Source organism: Penicillium brevicompactum, assembly GCF_028827555.1.
Source record: "Penicillium brevicompactum strain IBT 35665 chromosome Unknown utg000006l_segment0_segment0, whole genome shotgun sequence".
NCBI lineage: Eukaryota > Fungi > Ascomycota > Eurotiomycetes > Eurotiales > Aspergillaceae > Penicillium > Penicillium brevicompactum.
In genome coordinates, this window is record NW_026623209.1 from 4,447,457 (window position 1) to 4,469,319 (window position 21,863).

The window sequence follows — 21,863 nt, forward strand, 5'->3', positions numbered from 1 at the left end:
TGCTCATCGTCGGATTGGACCTGCCGCATTGGATTTTCCTCGGCTACTCCGTACGAGTATACTTGGTCGAGCTGTGCTAATCCACTGCGCGGTTTTCGGCCCTCGCAGCAATTACCACAAGCAGATGTGATGTTTGGGCTCTGAGACAGCTATCTGGACCGTGCATTGCTGGCCGGAATGAGTTTGCTCTTTCACATCTGCTGTGGCAGACTATCACTCTCATACAAAATCTCTCCCGATCGAGCGAGCTTGGTGTTGACACGAGATTGCAAACTAGCGAGACGCCGATGAAGGTAGGTGGATTGAATGCCAGCATCTTCACTGGCAACGCGAGCGAACTTTTCGCAAAATATCTCCGGTGCACTTTGCCATATGGCTACTCGAGCTTGTGTGAACTTGCTGGCAATCACGCAAGCACCTGCCGGTGCCATTCATCTCCAATCAATACGCGATCAGGGCAATAAGCTTACGCGCGACGATATATGAAGGTGCCGACTCCCAGTCGTGATGCAGCGCGCGAGTGACGGCTTGACACGATGAAGTCACCTTCTGGCCATGTCACTACAGTCGCCTGTCAAGGGCAAATCCCGCTACCAATATCCTTCTGGACACACATTGTGGGGCAAGAGCAGTATTTGTATCGATGTTTGGACTCCTATACCCTTTAGCCTCTCGAGCAGCATGGCGTATATTCATGTCACGCACAACCTTGGAATGAGTTAAGGCTATCTTTTGACCTGACAAACCTCACCCAGACCAAGCCCCGGTGAGAAAACTCTTTCACCGCCAGTTGAGAATGATGCAGGTGCGATCTCGAGAGCAGTCAACATATGGATGATAAGGGTTCCCGTTGGTAACACCTTTTTGTCATAGACAGCTGTGATCTCGGTGGTTCCATGCACACAGTAAGTGGATTTCTGCACTTGAGGTCTGAAATCGAGATCGAAGTTGAGGCGGGAGACTGGCGTATTTGGAAAGACGCGGATATTCCAACCATAGATAGATCAAATGATCTACCCCCAAGGAGAGATCAAAGTAAAGAAGGTGAATATTAGTCACAAGACATCCTAGACTAACCTGACCTTGAAGCTTGTGGAAAGCAATAAGAATCTTCGGCGCGTTGGGGATAATGACGAAGTTGAGGCGAACATTTATGTCTTGATATGGATGAAGCTGTTATAACTTCCAGGTACGAGGTAGATACTTCAACTACCTACTGGTCCCGGGGGCGTGGATCAACCATGAACCTTCAAAGGCTAAATGGTCAGTCCTGTCAACTCCTGGGTTGCTCCTCAGAGCGACCGCAGAAAATGGTCGTTGGGAAACAGTGAAACCTTGGAATGATCTCATGAAGGTGTTCTGGCTACATGCAGAACCGAAAGACCACGGGTCGAGTGAACCTCCATATTAACCAGGTGACTGACCTAAATGACTATTGGTAGAAAATACCACACTTGATGAAGTGAGCTCTAAACTTTTTCAAGCAGAGAGTTGAGGACCATCACCTTGCTTGGGCTGTTCGTAGGCCTCGCTCTGATTTCCCTATTTTGCTTCTTTGTCCCTTGCAGCAAATTCACACTAGACACACTATCCGCTTTTCTATCCAGGAGTTCGATATATTTCAGTTTCCTATCGATGTCTGGGAAATTACCAAATTCTCAAGTGCTTAACATGTATAGAGACATTGCGATTATTTCAATCCCAAGGTCGCATTCAGTACTTAAACCCTCCCGGAGGCTCAAGGCCCATGCAAGTATATTGTATGAATCTTTGGAACAGATGATGGTGTGATAGAACAACCAGTAAACAACCTTGGCAAGGTCTTAAACCTTGTACGAGATCTTCGATTGTCAGTTATATAAAGTAGCCCTGAGTGGAATGGAAAGCCGCCGATACTTCCAGGTTCTGGAGAAGACCCAGGATGGCATACAACGTAGTACCTAGGTAGGGTACAATATTTCAAAACATCTATTGGCTACTATCTCTTGTCTGTTCTTGATCTGACTCATCCCGAGGTCTCACGGTTTTGTTCGGGTAGACACCTGATATCATCAAAGAATGTGATTTTCGCGAATACGATATACAAACCAAAAGTTAATCGCGTGGAAATAGAGATCTAGATTACAAGGCCACGTCAAAGGTCTAGCCCATTATTGCCCTTTAATGACTTGTAGTTGGCTCTGTATTGGCCCGAACGCTGAAGCCTGGTGACATGCTTTGACCCGGGTACCGATGACGTTGACAGTTTTTTGTTTTGAAGATGGGTGAATCACAGATCAGAACACTCCACAATGAGAGGTGAGTCAAGAAAAGCATAAACACTGTGGACTCATTATATGAACGATGTCATAATACCGCCCAGAAGAGGCGAGATGTGATTGATAGTGCCAAGAACCTCACAGTCTAGCCCAACTGTACTCCTTCTGTCGTTGCTCATAGCAATAATATGAGATTACGCCATGACCGCCAATGCTTATGGAATGGCCGCGTGAGCAACTGGAAATCTTGGTATCTTCGGTGCACTTTCCTGGTTCTAGCAGTCAGCCTATCAAAAACTAAACCATAGATCAATATCTATAGACAGGGGTAGGTGAGTCCTGAATCATTATTAACTTTGATCAGAGAGATGCGATACAGACCAGCGACACGTTAGGTACTTCCACCTGAGCATATAGGAGTACGGTCTGAGAAACCGCCCAGTAGCTACCTAAATCCCCAGAAGGAGCGCAGATCTGGAGCTCAACATTAGAGCAGTACTTTCTCTGTCGGACTCTACACAGGAGCCTCAACTCAGGCTCAAAAAGTTTCCGAAAGATTCGCCCCCGGTTGGCCAGCAGATCCGCTCATTTCTATCACATGGCCGAATGCCCAGGCGGAAGAAAATGGGAAGCTGCACCGCCGATTCGTTGATAGTCGAAGGATGAACTCTTTCGAGAAGAACAGACTTGGCTTGGTGTAGCTCAGGCCCTCAGCCTTGATCTTGGCTAGGCTTGGGAGACGACGTCAAGTGTGATATCGATTCTCTGCAGTAGTTGTGATCAATGAATTCGCCTCCGTGCTCGTTGATGCTATACATAAGTTGCAATACTCAGACCTCCAAGGTTAAGAAGTCCTTCGGGTCTGATAATTTCTTTGCTTGTACATAGCGATTTCCGTACGCAAGCAGCCTTGTTTCACCTTTGAAATTACATTATTCATGTACTGTTTACAGAGTATTGTCTATATTCGTATACCGCGAAAGGGTGTAGATTTGTTCCCGAGAAGCTAAATATACATACAAGCATATAATTTGCAAGATCATGGAAGCAAGTCGAATTGAGAAGACAAAAGTAGTCCCATAGATAATAAGCCCCGAACTCCGACCTTGTAGAACCGAACCCAATGCAAGTGTGTATGAACCAGTCCCATAGAAACCATGACCCGCTCACACACAAGATAAGAATTCAAACTGCCCCGGCCCATGCAATGCTAATGATGAAGAATTTCAGATATGTAAAGGCAACCAGCGAAAGAGGAAGGGAAAGAAAAGGATATCACGGGAGCAGTAAAGTCCCCGTTCAGTAGAGGTAGCCAGTGAAACATAGACACAAGAAGGTAATGACGTGAACTGCATCTGTAAGATGTTCTTGATTCTTTTGCTTCCGCTAGCCCGCCATTCATGCAATGAAAGCGCGGTCCAGCTGACGGAGAGCACGAACATCTTCGCCTCCAAACCCAATCTTCTCATTGGGGATATCACGAGGTCCTTGAGCGGTAGGGCCTGGCGTAGGAGCCCCGTTCGGACTTTGAATCGGACCGCCGGTGGGAGTGGATGCGGAAAGGGGGGGCAAGAGCGGCGCCGTTCACTAGGGATGTGATGCCAGGGACAGCATTGCCGGCGGTTGCGGAGGGGGTGGTTTTCGGTGAGGAGGCGATGGGGTTGAGAGCGTGCAGCACGGGTTGGTCTTGTTTTGCGAGATGAGGGCTCTGGTTCTGGCCGTTTGGCGCCAAGGACTGTACTGAGACCCGCGGTGAGGCCATGCGAGGGTCAACCAGGGCATGTCCGTAGACCGGTGGGCTTCGCTGCTCCTGTGCGTGGTCGTGTAATGATCGAGGTGACCGACTCATGTAGCTAGGCGGTTGTTGTGGGGGACCGGCAGGGGGCAGTACCGATTCCATGGGGTGTTGTCGCTCGTATGGGTGCGGAGGAGGCGGGAGTCCACCTGGGAGTTGATGTGGGGGTTGATGTTGGCCGTAGGCAGGAGGGCCGTTTGGTGCTACTTGAGGCAGGTAGCCAGGACCGGGGCCGTGGCCATATTGCACCGAGACCGTCGGCGGCGTAGCGAGAGGGGTGGGTGGCCATGCGTAGGCAGGCGGATATTGTTGCGCATGCGTTGCGCGTGGGTATCCACCCATAGGGTGAGGAGTGATCGGGTATGCTGCGCCTGCCATAGGTCCACGAGTAACGACCGGGAGGTTTTGTTGGTCATTGACTGTTGACTCTGGGTAGAGACCTTTCTGCGGGCGAACGTGGCGCAGTGCAGGGTCCGATGTCGGTTGTTGCAGGTTGGCGGCGGAGGGGTGAGAGCGGGAATAATAGCTGATCAGGTGTAGGTGTTGACCATTAGATGTTGTGATACTAAAAGATTGCTTCATCAAGCCATCTGGTTTGTAACGGTATCCGTCTGGTCCCTCGTCGGTCCCATCGCCCCGATCATCGTCACTACCGCGGCTCTCCGGTGTTTTCCCCGAGCGCGCAGACGAGCCCTGGGAGACACTGCCACCACCACGCTTGCCCTCCATCTCACGGTATGTCAAGAAGCTTCCCGACACACGGCTCGCACTCCATGATTTCCCGTCGGTCCATCGCCGCATCCCAGCTTCACGCTCATCCCAAACAAAGACCGAGCCGGATCTGATTGATTGTCGTTCTTTTTCTGAAAGTCGCCGTTGCACACGAGGTAATAAGCCGATCCGACAAGCTTCAAACAGAATAATAGCGTCCGCGGGGGTGCGGACGTGCCCGTAGTATGTCTCCATGTTGTATTCAGCTCGAACTAGATTCGAGCTATCAATGTAAGGAATACTGGTGACCGTTAGATCTAGGGAGAGGAAAAGAACAAGTGGAGAGAAGACAAATAGGGTTCAGGTCCAGAATATAAGAGCGAGTTGGGTATGGGGTAGGCTGAGGGTAGGTCGGCGCGGTGGGTGGGTAAGGCCGAGCTTTTACGTCACCCAACACGGTTAGACCGGCTGAAAGGCGTATTATTATTCTCTTCTTTTTTTCTGTTTTGGGATTTTTCTTTTTCTTTTTCTTTATTTTCTCCTCTTTTTTGGAGAAATTTCTTGAATAATAAAAAAGGATGGAGAAAGCCACTGAAGAGATTTGTTGTGGGGGCCAAGTGGGCTTGAGGGCGTAAGAATGCCGACAGGACAAGGGAGGGCCAAGGCTGAATGCAAAAGAGTAGAGTGGGGGGACTTACTTTGTTAACTCCACAGGGTCTCGGGAGAGAAGATAATATACAACTGATACTATCTAGAGAAGGAGGAAGAGGAAGAGAGAAAAAGAGATCTTTGTTCAAATGTCCCGGAAGTTTATAAGGATCAGAGGAAAAGAAGGTTAAATAAAGGAAGCGGAGAGACAAGAGCGGGCCAAGCGATCCAAGCAAAAAGATCGGAATTTGCTAAACGCCGAGATTCTAAGAATGAGAGAATTAAAGATTTTACCATTTTCGGTTCGGTATTACAATAGTGGGGACTGGTTATGCACTATTCTGGCCAACTCTATCTATTTATGTGGAAAAAAGGGATGCTTCATGCTTTGTTCTAATAAGAATGATCACATCTTCAAGTACTACAAGTACTCAGTATACATTCCAGTACAAGATACCTAGGTAGGGACCTCAACCACTCCCTCTTCCTGCCTTGCCTGTCCAAGGAGAGGTCTTGGAGCCTTGGCTGACGGCTGTACGGGGGCAACCTTGGAAAACCTTGGGAGGTAAGGTTAATTTGGCCCGATATTAACGTTCACATAAAATACGATTATTACCTCGATCAGGTAAAATCAAAATCAATAATCCACTTTAAATGTGACTGGGCTCATGTTTTGTGATTAAATGCTGTGTCAGAAATGTGGCGCCCTGATCGCAAAAAAAGGTTAGTGCGGAACTCTTAAGCTTAATCCAACACGAGGAGGCCGGCGCTGAACTTTATGCTCGCTTACAGAGGCCTCCACTAAAGTAGGTAACTCTCCCTCTTGGCGCTGTCCTCGTTGCCTCTTTACTTTACCAGTACCATGTGAACCACAGGGTAATCCTCCATTCACAGAGTAATTCGCTGAGCTCGGCTCCACGAATAGGTAACCGGAGCTCGGCTGTCGGACAGCAACGAGTCCAATTCCATGGTTCCCGCCCTCGGCGAAGGCATGTCCCCAGTTTATAGAGTACAAAGTGTCCTGTAACCTTGGAAGCCCACTTGACTATCGGGATTTAACACTAAAATGGGACCAAGGAACCCAAGTGGCCCCCACTGATTAATAATGGCTTGGGCAGGGTTTGAGCGCTTCTGGCCGCTGCAGCCTTACCATGAACTTCAGACTCGGAATTCCTTGGAACCTCCCCATACGCTATAGCCACGCCTGAACAAGGTTATTCTTAGCGAGTGTGGTCCGGAACGTTGTTTAAATTGACATCCGACCTCTCAGAGGCGTACCACAGCCCAAGATAAATAAAAGCCACTGTAGTCATCGTATCCGCGTGACTCGTACTCGTATCTGGTCTAGTGACGCGGCGTTTTGATCTTAACTACTCTGACAATAAAGCTTGACAAGATTCCAGTCTGGATTTCAAAAGTGGGAAAAGAAATAAATCAATGCAGTGTGTCGATTAAAAATTATGACTCTGTGTACTCCGTACATGCACATTAATGTACTTGCGCGCGTAAAAGGTGCATGGCGAGAGCTAATCAGAGAGCCACGTAATAAGATCGCCATGGAAGGTGCTTCTCACTAGTTTTGCGTATAGAATAGATTACTTGGCTTATCTGAGTGATTGGTCCGCTCGTGTCCGAAGCACTGAATCAAGACAATAATTACGGAGTAGGGGGTCCTCCGTAGTGCTCGCATTATTCATGAATCGCAAACGTGGTTTGACTCGGCGATAAGGTTAGGTGGTCCGAGTCAGCGTTCCGTTGATTCTTTTACCGTGCAGCTCCGTAGACTTGTAATTAAATTAGCCTTGCAGGTTCTCATAGTGTACCTAGATGAAATATTACTGTAGATCCCTGTAAATGGACTCGCTTTAGAGACATCTCCAAATTTAACCCCATTCCAAGGTTACAGGGATACTCCGTACATATGCTTTGATCCGACTTTTTACCAGTATTTCCAGGTCGGTTTACTATTGCTTTTTCGCTGAACATGCGCACGGTCTGACTGCAAGTCAATAGAAGCGTATCGCCAACAAAGCCCGGTTGCACAAAGATTACTAGAATAGGGTTCGGAGGGGCTGGTCAATCTTGGCAGCTGATTCTCAGCTTGGCGGTACGCCCGATTTGGTATCAGTGATGTTTGAAAGGCTGGGGCCCTGCTCTATTGATCAAAGGGACCTGGCAAATGATAATCAGGTCAGCGTACAGGCTATACATCAGTATTCCTGTCTTGTGTCTCACATGGCGCCCTTCAGTGTGACTTGACCGTAGTGACTTGAGTCTTCCATCTACCAGGTCTATGGAGCTTGCGAGGTCGCACCGCTTCATCTAGGTTCAGCAGAATAGAAACAAGGCTTGAGTAACCAGGGTTTCTCTTTGATGTAATGCGTTGCTCAGCATGCATGTCATTAGGGATTCAATCAGAGCTGCGTTCTCGTGCTGCCACAACAAGAGACAATTATAAGCAATGGAGGATCGAGGCTGGTCAAGAACCAAGTTCCAATCAGCCTGGTGTAGCTGAAAGGGATGCTAGAATGAAATCATCTGTGCGACAGTCTTTCCAAGGTTGTTCAGATGCCTGTCGGCGCGATAAATAAGCATAATAATAACCGCGAATCACCACATGTAGTTTTCCGCAAAGGGTGCATGTGTTCTCGCTTCGGTGTTTTGACTTCCGTACTCTGGAGTGGAAAGCTCAGGCCTCGAATTATTTTATTTTCTGAAGATCGCCTGAATCCACCTTTCAACAGCCGTGATCCCGCAAGTCTTACTACTTTAGGTAAAGTATGGTATCGCTCGGTTGCCCCTAAATTTGTCTCCAAGCTTACCCAGTAATTCTGAGAGTATACAGGGCTAGTCCCTGGGTTTGTCTCAAATAAGACTACAGCCTAGTGACACGAGTTATGATCAGAGGTATAGAGCCGTGTATATCCGTGTTTGAATCCAGGCATCCGATCATCCGAGGACTCCTTTTTGGTGAGTGGGTCCCAGTCCACATCTCGCTAACTATATCGGCCGCTGATAGACAGAGTCAAGCCCTTGCGGGCTAAGCCGACGGTTTTGCCGACCGTGGTTCGTGCTTCTGCAACTGTGTCAAGCCTTAGTGTATTACTAGTTGCCATTCTAATCTGCGTATTCGGATACATCGACTGTCTTACTTGATTACAGCGATTTCTCACAACTCTCATCTACTCCGTATATTCATAATTTCCATTCTCTTATTACATTTATAACATCTCGCCTCCGGAGTAGACGTGAATCTGACGCCACTTAAGATCAAAATTACGAAACGGTGTCACGCATTCGTTGCAACCCTGGAATTAAAGATGGCCAAGAGTTGATTTTGTGAAACGTCACACGAGCTTATCTCCACTAGCATAATTAAGGTCTCTATTGTCTGGACTAGAAGGGAATGTGCTGATTTTTAATTTACAATCTCACTTTCGTTTTCGTTTCTTTTATGTATAACCAGGTCACAGGGTTTCATATGCTTAATCTACATCATAGGGGTCTGCATAAAACGCTGGTGCCTACGTACAAAACTAAACTCCGTGTATTTCCCCAAAAAAAAACTCTTGGGGCCAAGACTTCCAAATGGTGCCTGGCCTTTGCGCCAAGAGGATGCCAACTTTGAGTGGTCCCTGGACCCATGACCGGGCAATTGTCATCGAAGCCTAAAATCCTTTTTCCCCCTTGCGACCCATGGAAATGCTCGGTGGCGGTTTATGGTTAACGTTTACCTTTATTTTACCTCGGAACCGACTGTAACTTTATGTGATTAATTGTGACTACCATGTGGCGGGGAATGCATTATTTTCGGGGACTTTCTGGTCCTCGAATACGAGACTTGATCGACCTCATTAATGAGCTCTAAAGTGTATTTTCCGTGGGATGATCGTTGCTAGATCATTTCTTTTTTCTACTGTAATCACATCACTGCCCTCTGCAATGTGATATATGTCAAGCAGGGATACCCTACTACATGACTCGTACCAGGCGGACAATGCCCGAACTTCTTTTTGCTTATGCTTAAACCCTGGTAAGGTTGGGGCCCCTTGGCTTGCTGATCCTGGTCCCCTTATTGGCGAGGACTTGGTGTCCGCTTTGTCAAAGGCTATTAGATTAATTCAGGGCTGTGCGCTTCACTTTGGTGAGGCTGTGATGATCTACATAATCCAACGTTGTCCATATATTCCTGCACTTGCCACGTCTCATTCGTTATATCTCTCCTATGCAATGTATTGAGAAATAGTAAACTATCTGACTCGATAACTCTAACTGAAACCGGAATTCTCGGCATAAATAAGCGAGATCCGAAATAAAGTGTCTGAGCCAAAATGCCTCCAATCCACTCCAGCCACTCCAAGACCACGTTTCTGCTGACGGAGGACGCCGGCTCTCATTAGTGTTCATAATTGTGCGCCGACCATATCTTAAGTCGCTGTCCGATTTCCATATTAGGACCGTCTTATCTGGCCTCTTCGGTCTCGGCTTTTCCGTCCGCATTAATCATCAACCCAGTCTCCTTACGATGACGCCCCGGTTTTTCGGCTTCGGTCTGTGGACGCCTCCTCGCCAAACTACAGTGCTTGGCCTTGCTTGGGCCGAAGCTCCGGCGCATAATTTAGAGATTGACCTGCTTTATCTGTTCAAAATAACCAATGATGCCATTGTATCCTAATGTGTCATCTAGCGGGAAAAAAACTCTCCGGTCTAGAGCTATATGGATCGTGAAACGATCGCTTGTTCTTATAACACGTACTAATATACACAAATTACTATGATCATCCGCAATTATACACGATCCATCTCCTTCGTCTGCCAAGGCGTTAAACACGAGCATCCCTCCTGATTGCCGTCTGTGCGGCGCAGTGCGCCCTATGTACTCGTATGCACCTACCCTGCCTTGATTGAGCTTTCATTATACGAACTACTGGCATATGCCTGCCCAGTGGCTGTTGCCTCCGCTCTTTTCAAATATAGCTGCAGAAGCAGGCAGATGCCAATCCAAATCAAGATCTAGTATTTTACATCATCGTAGGATCAGGATCAGGCTAGGAGATCTTTGACCCCGGCAAACATATTCCTTCGGGGAATTAGCGTTACGGTTTGTTAGCTTCGCCGGCCCCCGGATGTCTAGGATGATCACTAGGCTGAGTCGTACATACCGGGGGCCGGACTCATTAAGCATAACAATAATTGGTACGAGTACTTCGCATTGTACTATTATCCAAGGTTTACCACGAGGAATCAGGACCGTTCTACCGATCTGTATATTTGAGCCCAATCTATTCCCTTTACCCATCTATATGACAAGGCTACAGTGGGCCGAGGTTGTAGCACGCCTTTGAGACCCAAAAGCTTTCCAGGACGAATTACTGCTTTTGGTTTCCTATCGTAACATCGTGAATTGGGGACCAATCTAAATTGGGGCCACCAATTACACACTAAGTAATCCTTATGCAAGCTCTATTTTAGCTTTGGGTATTAGACTTGTATTCGTGCTAGTCGAAATGGGGCATATCGCGCGACGGAGGCTCCGCTATGCGGATGTCAGCGGATCGCTTCCCCTGTCCCTCTTGGTCCATCAGGGAGTCGGTTGCTGGTGCCGCAGACTGGTTGCTGTTTGAATACTCTGTAGATGTCAAGGTTGATAAGATGCCTTCGAGAGTTAGGGATCCATGAATTCTGTTCTGTGCATAAATCCAGATCAAGATATAGGTCATGTGGAGTTCGGACAGAAGCCGTTATACAACTAATTTTCATGCACACTACGGAGTATAGTACAGGTCTATTATACACTAGCTGGTTCAAGCTCACAATTGCTCTTAGCAATCGGCCCGACCAAAGTATCTTGGGAAAGATACGATATCTCGCACGTTAGAGACACCGCTCAGATATCCCAGGAATCGATCAAACCCGAGTCCAAACCCTCCGTGGGGAGCAGATCCCCATCGTCGGAGATCGGCGTACCATTGAAGGTGACTGAGATCCTCATCCGGGGAGAGATGGGGATACAAGGATTCTTCTGAAGGTGTCTCGCCGGTCTGCAGCTGTCGGGGCTTGATCAGGCCGTGCTCACGCATGTTTTGGATGAGCTCTGGCAAACGATGCTCGCGTAAGGATCCCCCAGCAACTTCGCTGACCTCGGGCAGCAGCAGATCAAAGCACGCCACGGTCTCCCCGGGCGTATTAGAATCAGTCACATGGGAGGGCGTCATGTAGAATGGCTTGACTGATTTGGGGTAGTCCGTGACGAAGACAGGACGGCCCTGGTGTAGCACTTCGACAATGTACTTTTCATGTTCAAGCTGTAGGCCGCCCTTCCATGTCGGGGGGTGCTCAAAGGATGCGCCTTCTTCGGACACTGCGCGCTGAAGCATCTCAACTGCCCGGGTGTATGTAATGCGGTGCCACGCCGGACCGTCCATGAGATCCGTCCATCTCTGTCGCAGAGATCCTGCCTCGGCGCTAGCGTCCTGGCCCGACTCGCCTGATCTCTTTGCGGACAGGATCTCCTGGCCTACGGTCGTATTATAGAGGCGACGGGTCAAGTCGCGAAGCGTGTGTTCCACCAGCCCGGTAAGCGAGTCAAGGTCCGACATAAAGTTGACCTCGGCCTCGAGCATGTAGAACTCGCTCAGATGGCGAGGTGTGTCACTCTTCTCTGCGCGGAACACGGGTGTCAATGTCCAGACATTGCCCAGCTCCGCGGCATAAGCTTCAAGGTGCAATTGCGATGACACAGTGAGGTACTTCGGTGCCCGGAAGAAATGCTCATTTGCAGTGCTAGGTTTCGCGGCGCCGCGCGGGGCCAATGTAAATGTCTCGCCAGCTCCTTCACAGTCTGACGAGGTGATAAGCGGAGGTGACACTTGAGTGAAAGCGCCGTCTGGGTGTGAGTGGAAGACATTGCCAAGCTGGAACATGCACTCGGAACGGAAACGGGAGAGAAGCGAGTTGAAAGGTGTTCGGATACGAAGATGGGGGATTTGGCGTAAGAATTCGGGACTGTGGTACTTCTTCTGAATGGGAAACGTCTAACTCAAGTCAGTGTTGTTTCCTTCGAAAGCTGACTCGCATCGCATGCTCACCTCTGGGTCCGCTGCGCCAACGACCGCCACCTCTGTGGTTTGTAGCTCATGTGTCTGCTCTTTGCCTGGCGGACAAGCTTTCCATATCCCTGAAATTTCGACAGCGGTTCCAGTAGACAGGCTAGACGAGAAACGCTCGGTCAGTCTGGCATTGACAAGGGTGCGCATCGCGCAAGTCGAGGAACTCACTCTGCTGCTTGGTCGGGTTTCAAGATTGCTTGCATTGGTTCCACGGTAGAGCCATCAGAGATCTCTGCGAACGCAAAGCGCTTCTGCTTTCGTACAGACCGAATAAATCCATTGACCTTGACCTCTTGGTCCTCAAACTTGCAGGGACCGGTCTTGGCTGATTGGAGGATCTGTGCACATCTTGAGACTGATGGCTTGGAGCTGATTGATCTTTGACCAAGTCTGGTCACAGACGTGGCTAAGCTTCGCCGCCAGATCTGCATAGCTGGAGGTGGTGTGCTTGAAGAAGTTCGGAGATTGCGGGAAACTTATCGGCGCTATCAGTCCGATTAGCACTGCGCACCCCTGGCAATATTGACAGTCTCAAAAAGCATTATGTCGGGTTGAATTTTAATAAAAGAACAGAAACCAGTCTCAATTAAATTTGAGAGACCACAGTTAGGAAATCTACTACCTAAACGAAGTGAACTTTTAAAACTAGTTGTTTTGTAATGTGAGCACATTGGACCACCTCGGCACGATATGTCACTACACACACCATCACCCAAGTAATTTCCAAGGTTCCAGCTACAAGAGGACGCACATAAAATCGAAATTAATATTACAAGGTTCACGGAATCTGCAGAATCACCTGGAAAATACCATTAATAGCTACATATCAGCAGTCTGTAGAGAAGGTTGCGTTCTCAGCAAACACGGAATCCACCCCAGCAAGACCGAGCAAAAATACATCAAACAACCGGATTTCCGTCCTGTGAGCAACCAAAACAATTTAAATCCTTAACAAGAAGTTCGACACTCATAGGCCCTTCTTTCTTCTTCGATCATATCAATGGCATCCATGAGGCTGCCCTCAGCTGCCGCAGCATAAATCGCCATTCTGGCCCGTCCACCTTCCTGCTCAGTTCCGTAGCCCATGTCAATGAGCGCGGAGACACACTGTTCGATATCTGCATAGCCAGTCTCAAAACCATTGACATCGCCTGTGGCCGACATCAGATCCGGACAAGTTTCTTCTGCTGGAGCGTTGTTGGCAACTGGCTGGGGACCAGCTGTGGCTTCTGTTGTCGCGACGTCGCGTCCTTGTCCGAGATCATGCATGCTGGCTGAATGGTACAGAGTATTTGGGGGCACCTCATTCTCAGAGTGGCCATGTTCTGCCCGATGAGGTTGGTAATCAGTAGATCGGCGCTTCAACGAGCCGGCATAGAGGGTCTGATTGGGACCAGCGGCCGTATTGCCGGCAAGAAGCCGGGAATCTTGTTGGGAAACGGGCGGGAATCTCGACATCTCCGCCCCCGAGTGCGAGTTCAAAGGGGTACCTTGACGTTGGGGAATCGTCCCTGGGAGAAGCGAGGGGTAGCGTGCACTGAATGCTGGGTCATCGCTTGGAGAATCAAGCAGTGCAGAATATTCGGATCGAGCGTCATCCTTGGCTTCTCTGAGCGCAAATTCAATTAATTTGTCTTGATCGGCCTTTGTAAAGTTCCACCGCTTTGGATCGGAATAAATTCTCTTCGCACCACTGGGATCCGATGGTGGTAGTTGAGCTCCTCGCACCTCATTGTCATGCGCCGACGTGTCTTGGACTGTACGCACTTCTTCAATGGAGGGGTGGTGCATGTGCTCCAGATTGATCGAAAGGCCATCAATGAGAGTACCTTGTAATTGCTGCATCGCGGCCGAAGCCAGATGTTCCGAGGGGAAATGGACGTAGCCAAATCCTGCGTGAATCTCCGAGGTAGCATCCGTCGGGAGATCAACGTCGACAATGAATCCATTTGCGGCAAAAACATCCCGAAGTGTCTGCTCCCTGACATTGAAGCCAACGTTACCAACGAAGAGAGACTTTGGGGCCGAGTCAACAGTCCTGGGGTTGCTGGGCTTGGCTGCACGTGCTTGCGTGTTTGAGGGGTCCTGGCGCACGGCAGGGGTCGGCGCAGGTCGCCAGTGTGGCCAGGGCGTAGATCGAGGCTGTGGCCAAACTGGTGGCTGTTGTGTAGGAGGGTGGGATGGGTAAGGGGGAGGAGGTGGTGGATACGGTTGGAACGGATTCCAGGGGTTATTATTGGAGATAGTTGGGGGCGGCACCCACTGGTTTGGATGAGGTGGTGCATGGCCAGCATATGGAGGGGTAGGGAAATGAGAAGGTGTCTCTTGATGCATATTCAGATGATTATTCAACGCAGACTGTGGCTCGCCGGAGCTGGATGCCTTCTCATTCGAGAGACGGGTCGAGTCTTGAGGGTGAGTTGGAACAGGAGCGGCAGGTGGCATAGGAGCGGCAGGTTCACCGTTTGAAGATGCAGTCGGAGCAGGTCGTCCAAACTCGCTTTCAAATGCAGAAAACAAAGTTCTGCCGACCTCGTTGAATTCAGTAGCCATCATACGCAGGCCATCTGCGGCATTCTCGGCAACAGGCCTTCCTGTCTCGAACACATCCTGTGCCATCCGTCTTCCACCGTCTGGGATGTTGTTGAAAGCAGTCCTCAACTGAGCCTCGAGTGTGGCAAGCAATGCACGTAATGACGTTTCTAAATGTTGAGGCAGAGACATATGCACAGCTTCAAGTTGCCTTTGAGAATTTCGCAGCTGTCGCTGTAACTCGGGAACTCTTGCCCTCCACTCACTCTGTACCATGTGGGCCCCGTTGGCGAGGTGGTGAGCGACTTGGGCTGCCACGATTTCAATGGGATGGGGTGTGCGTGTTGAGCTTGATCTGGTAGAAGGCTCGACAACCGGCGGTGAAGTAGAGCGTTTCGGTTGCTTCTCCTTGGTGTCAGTGGAATTAAGCATCTCTGCTAGCTCGGCTTCGAATGCCTCCATCAAAGGCCGGGGCTCATTAGGAAGTGGTGGCAGGAAAGAGCCAGTAGACGCCGAGGGTTCATGTTGATCAGCGGAGTCAGTGACGCTGGGTTTGCGGTAATCTTGAGAGCCAGCAGAGTCCTGCTCAGCATGATCGACTCGGTATCGCTGCCATAACTCGGTTACGGAGTTCGACCGACGGACGTCAAAGATGTGAGTCGGCGTGACATCGCTCTGAAGCTGAATGGATTCGAGCCGTGTACTCATATCCAAGGGCTCCTCGAGGCGCTGGGAAAGCTCAAGAGCAGATCCAACCTAGCAAGATGTTTAGAGCTTGGCGTCATAAAGATGCAGAGTGCTTACAGTGATCGTTTCATCTCCATCGTCATCCTGATCCACATATGTCAATCTTGCGCGGGGATGATTTGTCGCTATCGCATCATAATCAGTGGTGGAGATGCGGACGAGTGCTGGATTAGGCGGAGAAGTTGGAGGCTCGGGGTCAGATACCCGGAGATCTCTGATGTGAAAGGGCTTCAGCATCGTGAGAAGGGACCCTCTGGGCCAGTTACAGAGTTTCAGAGATGAAAAAGAATCAGAACGAGAGCTAGTGATAAGAAAAAGGAGATTAAAATCTTGGATTAAGGAGGTTCATATGTAGTGGCAAAGGTGAAGTTTGATAGGCAACAGGATAAGGATAAGATCACTCTCCCCGCTCGACCTCCAAAAGGTGTAGAATGTCTCTGTTTAGTCACCATATACCTTCAGGGAGTATTGGCAAGTGCTTTTCTACCTCGATATGTACGTTTTAATGTACTCTATTCTTTGAAATCAAAGAATACATCACAGGCCTTGGCTGAAAGCTACTTCTAGCGTGGTATCGAGTACAGAGTAACTAATGGGGAAGTTGTTCAAGTCGGAGACGATGGCGGTAAGACATTTCTGCCGGGTCAAAAAAGGACGAGACACGTTCGGACACCAATGTGCATTTATACTTATAGAGCATCCATGGATGTAATCTAGACTGATGATTGCTCAAACACGCGCCACTCATTTGACTTGATCGGTCATTGCCAATCACTCCCTAAACACCAATGGCCGGGCCATTGGATACGGCTGCATGAAACTCGAAAACTCGCCTTGATATCCACCGCGTCGAGTCTCCACATCCATAAATGGCGACCCCCAAATCCACACAGCTGCAGTCTCCAGTCGACAGGAACCTTCAAAACGTGGTGCTGGGCGATCTCTTGTTCCAGCCATGGAACCAATCCATCTACCCGGAAGACCTTGTAGCCAAGGACACCGAGCGGCTCTACGTCTGCCGGTGGTGCTTCCGATACACGTGCGATGCCGATATATTCGACCAACATAGAAAGGCCTGCGAGCATCGCATCACGCCGCCGGGAACCAAAGTCTACGACCATGGCGGGTATGCGGTTTGGGAAGTCGACGGTCAAGATTACAAGTTGTTCGGACAAAACCTGTCTCTTTTCGCAAAGCTGTTCCTTGATCACAAGACGGTGTTCTTCGATGTCGCAACTTTCCTATACTACATTCTTACCTTCACCGACCCCGAGGATCATGAGAGCTACCATGTCCTCGGCTTCTTTTCAAAAGAGAAGCTTTCCTGGGACGCGAATAATCTTGCCTGCATTTTGATCTTCCCACCTTACCAACACAAGCAGCTTGGAAAATTGCTCATGGGGGTGAGCTACAAGCTGAGCGGTTGGGACTCCAACGGTGGACCCATTGGTGGGCCAGAGAAGCCATTGAGTGAACTGGGCCACAAGAGCTATGTCCGCTTTTGGGCCGAGCGGATTGCCCGGTTTTTACTCCGCGGGAAGCCAACAAACAGCTCCCTCGACCCTGTTCAGCAGAAGCCCAATTCCACTCCCAAGGGCTCGCGCAAGAGACCACCGCGTGAGACAATGACCGTTGAGGAACTTGGACTGGGGACTGGGATGCTCACTGAAGATGTGATCACTGCCCTGAAAAGCATGGGGCTCTTTGATCCTCAGGCGACCCCTAAAAAGCGCAAGTCAAACCGCACGGGGTCGGGGGAGGATCCTACACCTCCTGGGCAGACGGTCACTATTCAAAAGTCCGATGTTTGGGACTGGGCTCAAGCACATCACCTCGTATGGGAGGACCCGGTCTGTGAATCTGGATTTGAGGGACTCTGGCCTCCTGTCATCGCATCCGAAGAGGAGAGCCATAGGGATGCCTTAGAAGAGGACTGACTATAATTTGTTCATTTGGTGGATTATACTATGTACGATAGCATAATTATTGATTACTGTCTAACGAAGATCATGAGAAGCAACATGAAGTTTGTGCATTTTTGAATTAATTCGCTCTTCCCCTCGAACTTTGCGAGGGTCACAAGTTTTCAATCCTTTTAATCTTTACATGAACCGCCTGAATTCGTAAATGAGCAAGTGCATTACTCTTCCTGACCACCGGGACCGCCCGCCTTGCTCATCTGCCGAGCCTTGAGGAGCTCGTCACACAAGAGAAGGTTGGACGCAATACCTGTGCTAGAAGCGATGCAGTTGCGAAGAACACGGAAAGAGTCAAAGACACCTCCTTGAATGGGGTCCATGGGCTCACCAGTGGCCAAATCCAAACCGACAGTGTTACCATCGGTCACCTCATCATGGAGAGCGGCCAGGGAGTCCTGGATATCGTGGCCTGAGTTGGCAGCGAGAGTCTTGGGAATGATCAGGAGCGCATCGGCGAAGGCATTGACACCCCACTTGGCCTTACCCTTCACGGTCTTGGTGAAAGCTTGGGACTGGAGGTGTGCGGCGCATGCAACTTGGAACGCACCGGCTCCGGGAATGACACAGCCGTCGACGATTGTGTTGTAAACAGAGCGCAGACCATCACGGACAGCATCCTTGACCTGGGTGATGGTGTGTCCGTTGGGACCCTTGATAAGAATAGTCACGGACTTGGGGTCCTTAACCTCCTCAACGAAAGTGAACTTCTCCTCACCAAGCTGGTGCTCGTAGACCAGACCAGCCCAGCCGAGAACGTCGGGAGAAAGATCCTCGACACTGTTCTGAGCAACACCGCCACAAACAAGCTGCAGACGCTCCATGTTTCTGCGCTTGGCTCGGCGCAGAGCGAAGATACCGTTCTTAACAAGAACGTCCAAGCTAAGAGGATCGATACCCTTCTGGTTGATGATGACAAAGCCCTTGTTGGGGTCGTTGCCGCAAACTTCCTTCTTAAGGTCCACAATCTTCTGGAGCTTCGCATCGACGAACTTGCGCTCGCTCTCAACAAGCTTGTCTCGCTGTTCCGCGTTAGAGTAGTAGAATCCAGAGTTGATCTCCGACTTCTCGTACTCAAGACTGACGTTGAGTGTCAGAATGAAAGCGTTCTCCACCCGCTTGGGCATGTCGGGGTGTCTGGCACCGTGGTCCAATGCAAGACCGCGGATAAGTTGGGTATCGGATGACGAGCGATGTTGCATCGTCATAATCTCAACCATGTGCAAATCGGGCTTCTCAGGGGCTCTGTGAATAGCGAGGACGGCATCGACGATATCGGGGGTGAGCTTCTCAGCGAGGGCGCCGTTGAGCTTCGTGGAGAGGGAGGTACGGGCAACGGAGAGCAGGAGCTCACGGTCGATGGTACGCTCAAGCTTGAAGTTGTCGAGGAACTGTAGGCAGCTGGTTAGATCTAGGACGCTCGGTAGGTGAAAAAGGCATAAGTACCTTCAGAGCCTCGGTCTTTGCGATCTCGTAGCCATCAGTGATGACACGGGGGTGCAGACCCTCCGAGATGTGACGCTCCGCCTGCTTCAGCAGCTCTCCCACCAACAACACAACAGATGTGGTACCGTCACCAGTAATGTCGTCTTGTGCCGTCGCAGCACGAGCAATCATAACCTTTTCGATAAATCAGCAGGATGTAGGGATGGGGTCGAGGCAATTCCGCCTTACAGCTGTGGGGTTTTGGATTTGCTGTAAATTGTTAGCTCATGAGCTCCAGACGTTTGGGGTCTCAGGGCCAGACGAACCATCTCACGCAACAAAACGTTTCCATCCTTGGTCAATTTGATCTATAACGTATCAGAAATGGTGTCCCGTATCGTCTGAAAGGAAAGGGGGATTGCATACTGCGCCTGCACCGTCGACCAGCCTAAGTTTGTCAGCTCCATTGTCCTGACCTGTGGGATGCATTTGTAAAGTACTCACATCTTAAGGGTTCCCGAGGGGCCCAGGTTGGACTTGAGGACATCTTGGAGACCTTCACCGGCGCCGATGTTGACCTTCAAGGCTTCTCCTCTCCGCTGCGTGAAATGTTAGTGTGCGGGCACATCAGTGAGGGGCCATCAGGGAATATTTTCCATACCCTCGACTCCGCCTTGGGGTTGAGTAGCTGAGTTGCAGACATATCCCTGAAAATGAACGATAGGGTATCACGTCCAGAAATCTCAAAAATATTAAAGTCACGGATGGTAGAGCACTTGTTAGATACTGAGGGTGCCCACCTTTTGGGCGAGGCGGTGGTTTTTGGCAAAAAGCCACGGATTCGCACTAGCGCCTCCAGCTTTTTTTTTTCTCATTTTGAGCCCGTAACCATCACCCGCACCAGCAACCCATCGAATTACACTCCCGAGTGTTTTCTGGCCGGTGTCGCAAGTTCCCTCTCGATATTTTGTGGATTACTCGGTATTGGTCTTAACACGATGGCCGATTTCCTACTTTTCGAGAGCCCTGTCGGCTACTCGCTTTTCAAGGTCACCCACCAGGGTGACACTGTCGGCAATGGCTTGAAGGAAGTCCAGGCCGGTATCAATGACCTGGCCAAGTTCGGCAAGATGGTCGAGCTCACCAGTTTCCTACCCTTCGAGTACGCCTTCAATGCCCACGTGGAAGATTTTTTCATAGTCCACTAACACTGTATAGGAACAACAAGCAGGCTCTCGGTGAGATCAACGACATTTCCGAAGGTGTCGCATCCGAGCTTTTGGTCTCCTTCCTGGATCTGAACCTCCCCAAGCCCAACAAGAAGAAGAAGGTTGTCCTCGGTGTGGCCGACAAGGCTCTGGCTGGAAGCATCAAGTCCGCTTTCTCCTTTGTGGACTGCGAGACTGGTGACACTAGCGAGGTTGTTCAGGATCTTCTCCGTGGTATCCGCCTCCACGCCACCAAGCTCCTCAAGCAGCTGCGTGAGGGTGACATGGACACTGCCCAGCTCGGTCTTGGTCACGCCTACTCCCGTGCCAAGGTAAAGTTCTCCGTCCAGCGTGACGACAACCACATTATCCAGGCCATCGCCATTCTCGACCAGCTCGACAAGGCTATCAACACCTTCTCCATGCGTGTCCGTGAATGGTACTCGTGGCACTTCCCCGAGCTCGTCAAGATTGTCTCCGACAACCAGCGCTACGCCGAGCTCGCTCTGTTCATCAAGGACAAGAACAGCCTGAGCGACGAAGGTCTGCACGACATTGCCGCTCTCGTCGAGGACGATGAGGGTGTTGCCCAGAACATCATCGATGCCGCCAAGCACAGCATGGGTCAAGAGATCTCCGATGCTGACATGGAGAACGTCATCTCTTTCGCCGAGCGTGTCGTCAAGCTCGCCAAGTACCGCAAGTCTCTCTACGCCTACCTGGTCGCCAAGATGAGCGTTGTCGCCCCTAACCTTGCCGCTCTCATCGGTGAGGTTGTCGGAGCTCGTCTTATCTCCCACGCCGGTAGCTTGACCAACCTGTCCAAGTACCCCGCCTCTACCGTTCAGATTCTCGGTGCCGAGAAGGCTCTTTTCCGTGCCCTGAAGACCAAGGGTAACACCCCCAAGTACGGTCTGCTGTACCACTCTTCCTTCATCGGCAGAGCCGGCCCCAAGAACAAGGGCAGAATCTCCCGTTTCCTCGCCAACAAGTGCTCCATCGCCTCCCGTATCGATAACTTCTCTGAAGCCCCCACCACCAAGTTCGGTGAGGCCCTCAAGAGCCAAGTTGAGGAGCGCCTCGAGTTCTACACCTCTGGTGCCGCCCCCACCAAGAACGAGGTCGCTATGGTATGTTCCACTTCCAAGCCTGTGCCTGAGAAGATAAATGCTAACGTTCTTAGAAATCTGCCATGGACGCTGTCCTTGCCGACCTCGACGATGTTGATGGTGACAAGAGCGACGAGGAGATGGAAGATGCCGACGTCGCCGAGGCCAAGAAGGAAAAGAAGGAGAAGAAGGAGAAGAAGGAAAAGAAGGACAAGAGCGAGAAGGCCGACAAGAAGAAGAAGAGAAAGTCCGATGTTGGTGAGGGCGAGTCCGAGAAGAAGAAGAAGCGCAAGCACGACACGGATGCCGAGCCCACCAAGAAGAAGCAAAAGGCCTAGATGCGCA

General features: G+C 50.1%; 7 protein-coding genes across 7 annotated transcripts; 2 read left to right on the forward strand and 5 right to left on the reverse strand.

Annotated features, from left to right (window-relative positions):
- Positions 1-3,735: 3,735 nt before the first annotated feature.
- N7506_009896 (camp independent regulatory protein) lies at positions 3,736-5,019 on the reverse strand (the record flags this gene model as incomplete). Its single annotated transcript, XM_056959189.1, has 1 exon — positions 3,736-5,019. One exon carries the CDS (start codon positions 5,017-5,019, stop codon positions 3,736-3,738), a length of 1,284 nt encoding a protein of 427 aa, XP_056808579.1.
- Positions 5,020-10,910: 5,891 nt separating this feature from the next.
- N7506_009897 (uncharacterized protein) lies at positions 10,911-11,132 on the reverse strand (the record flags this gene model as incomplete). Its single annotated transcript, XM_056959190.1, has 1 exon — positions 10,911-11,132. The coding sequence occupies one exon, from the start codon at positions 11,130-11,132 to the stop codon at positions 10,911-10,913; it is 222 nt and encodes a 73-aa protein (XP_056808580.1).
- Positions 11,133-11,234: 102 nt separating this feature from the next.
- Positions 11,235-12,952, reverse strand: N7506_009898 (asparagine--tRNA ligase SLM5; the record flags this gene model as incomplete). Its single annotated transcript, XM_056959191.1, has 3 exons — positions 11,235-12,446; positions 12,501-12,621; positions 12,690-12,952. The coding sequence occupies 3 exons, from the start codon at positions 12,950-12,952 to the stop codon at positions 11,235-11,237; spliced, it is 1,596 nt and encodes a 531-aa protein (XP_056808581.1).
- A 517-nt stretch (positions 12,953-13,469) lies between these two features.
- N7506_009899 (RNA recognition motif domain-containing protein) lies at positions 13,470-16,037 on the reverse strand (the record flags this gene model as incomplete). The annotated part of the gene is made up of 2 exons (XM_056959192.1): positions 13,470-15,809; positions 15,858-16,037. The coding sequence occupies 2 exons, from the start codon at positions 16,035-16,037 to the stop codon at positions 13,470-13,472; spliced, it is 2,520 nt and encodes an 839-aa protein (XP_056808582.1).
- A 632-nt stretch (positions 16,038-16,669) lies between these two features.
- On the forward strand, positions 16,670-17,737 carry N7506_009900 (putative histone acetyltransferase (MysT1); the record flags this gene model as incomplete). Its single annotated transcript, XM_056959193.1, has 1 exon — positions 16,670-17,737. One exon carries the CDS (start codon positions 16,670-16,672, stop codon positions 17,735-17,737), a length of 1,068 nt encoding a protein of 355 aa, XP_056808583.1.
- Positions 17,738-17,940: 203 nt separating this feature from the next.
- On the reverse strand, positions 17,941-19,904 carry N7506_009901 (chaperonin-containing T-complex subunit CCT6; the record flags this gene model as incomplete). The annotated part of the gene is made up of 7 exons (XM_056959194.1): positions 17,941-19,167; positions 19,223-19,396; positions 19,451-19,471; positions 19,528-19,569; positions 19,628-19,649; positions 19,706-19,800; positions 19,863-19,904. 7 exons carry the CDS (start codon positions 19,902-19,904, stop codon positions 17,941-17,943), a joined length of 1,623 nt encoding a protein of 540 aa, XP_056808584.1.
- A 295-nt stretch (positions 19,905-20,199) lies between these two features.
- sik1 (snoRNP complex protein NOP56) lies at positions 20,200-21,856 on the forward strand (the record flags this gene model as incomplete). Its single annotated transcript, XM_056959195.1, has 3 exons — positions 20,200-20,363; positions 20,420-21,539; positions 21,593-21,856. The coding sequence occupies 3 exons, from the start codon at positions 20,200-20,202 to the stop codon at positions 21,854-21,856; spliced, it is 1,548 nt and encodes a 515-aa protein (XP_056808585.1).
- Positions 21,857-21,863: the final 7 nt, after the last annotated feature.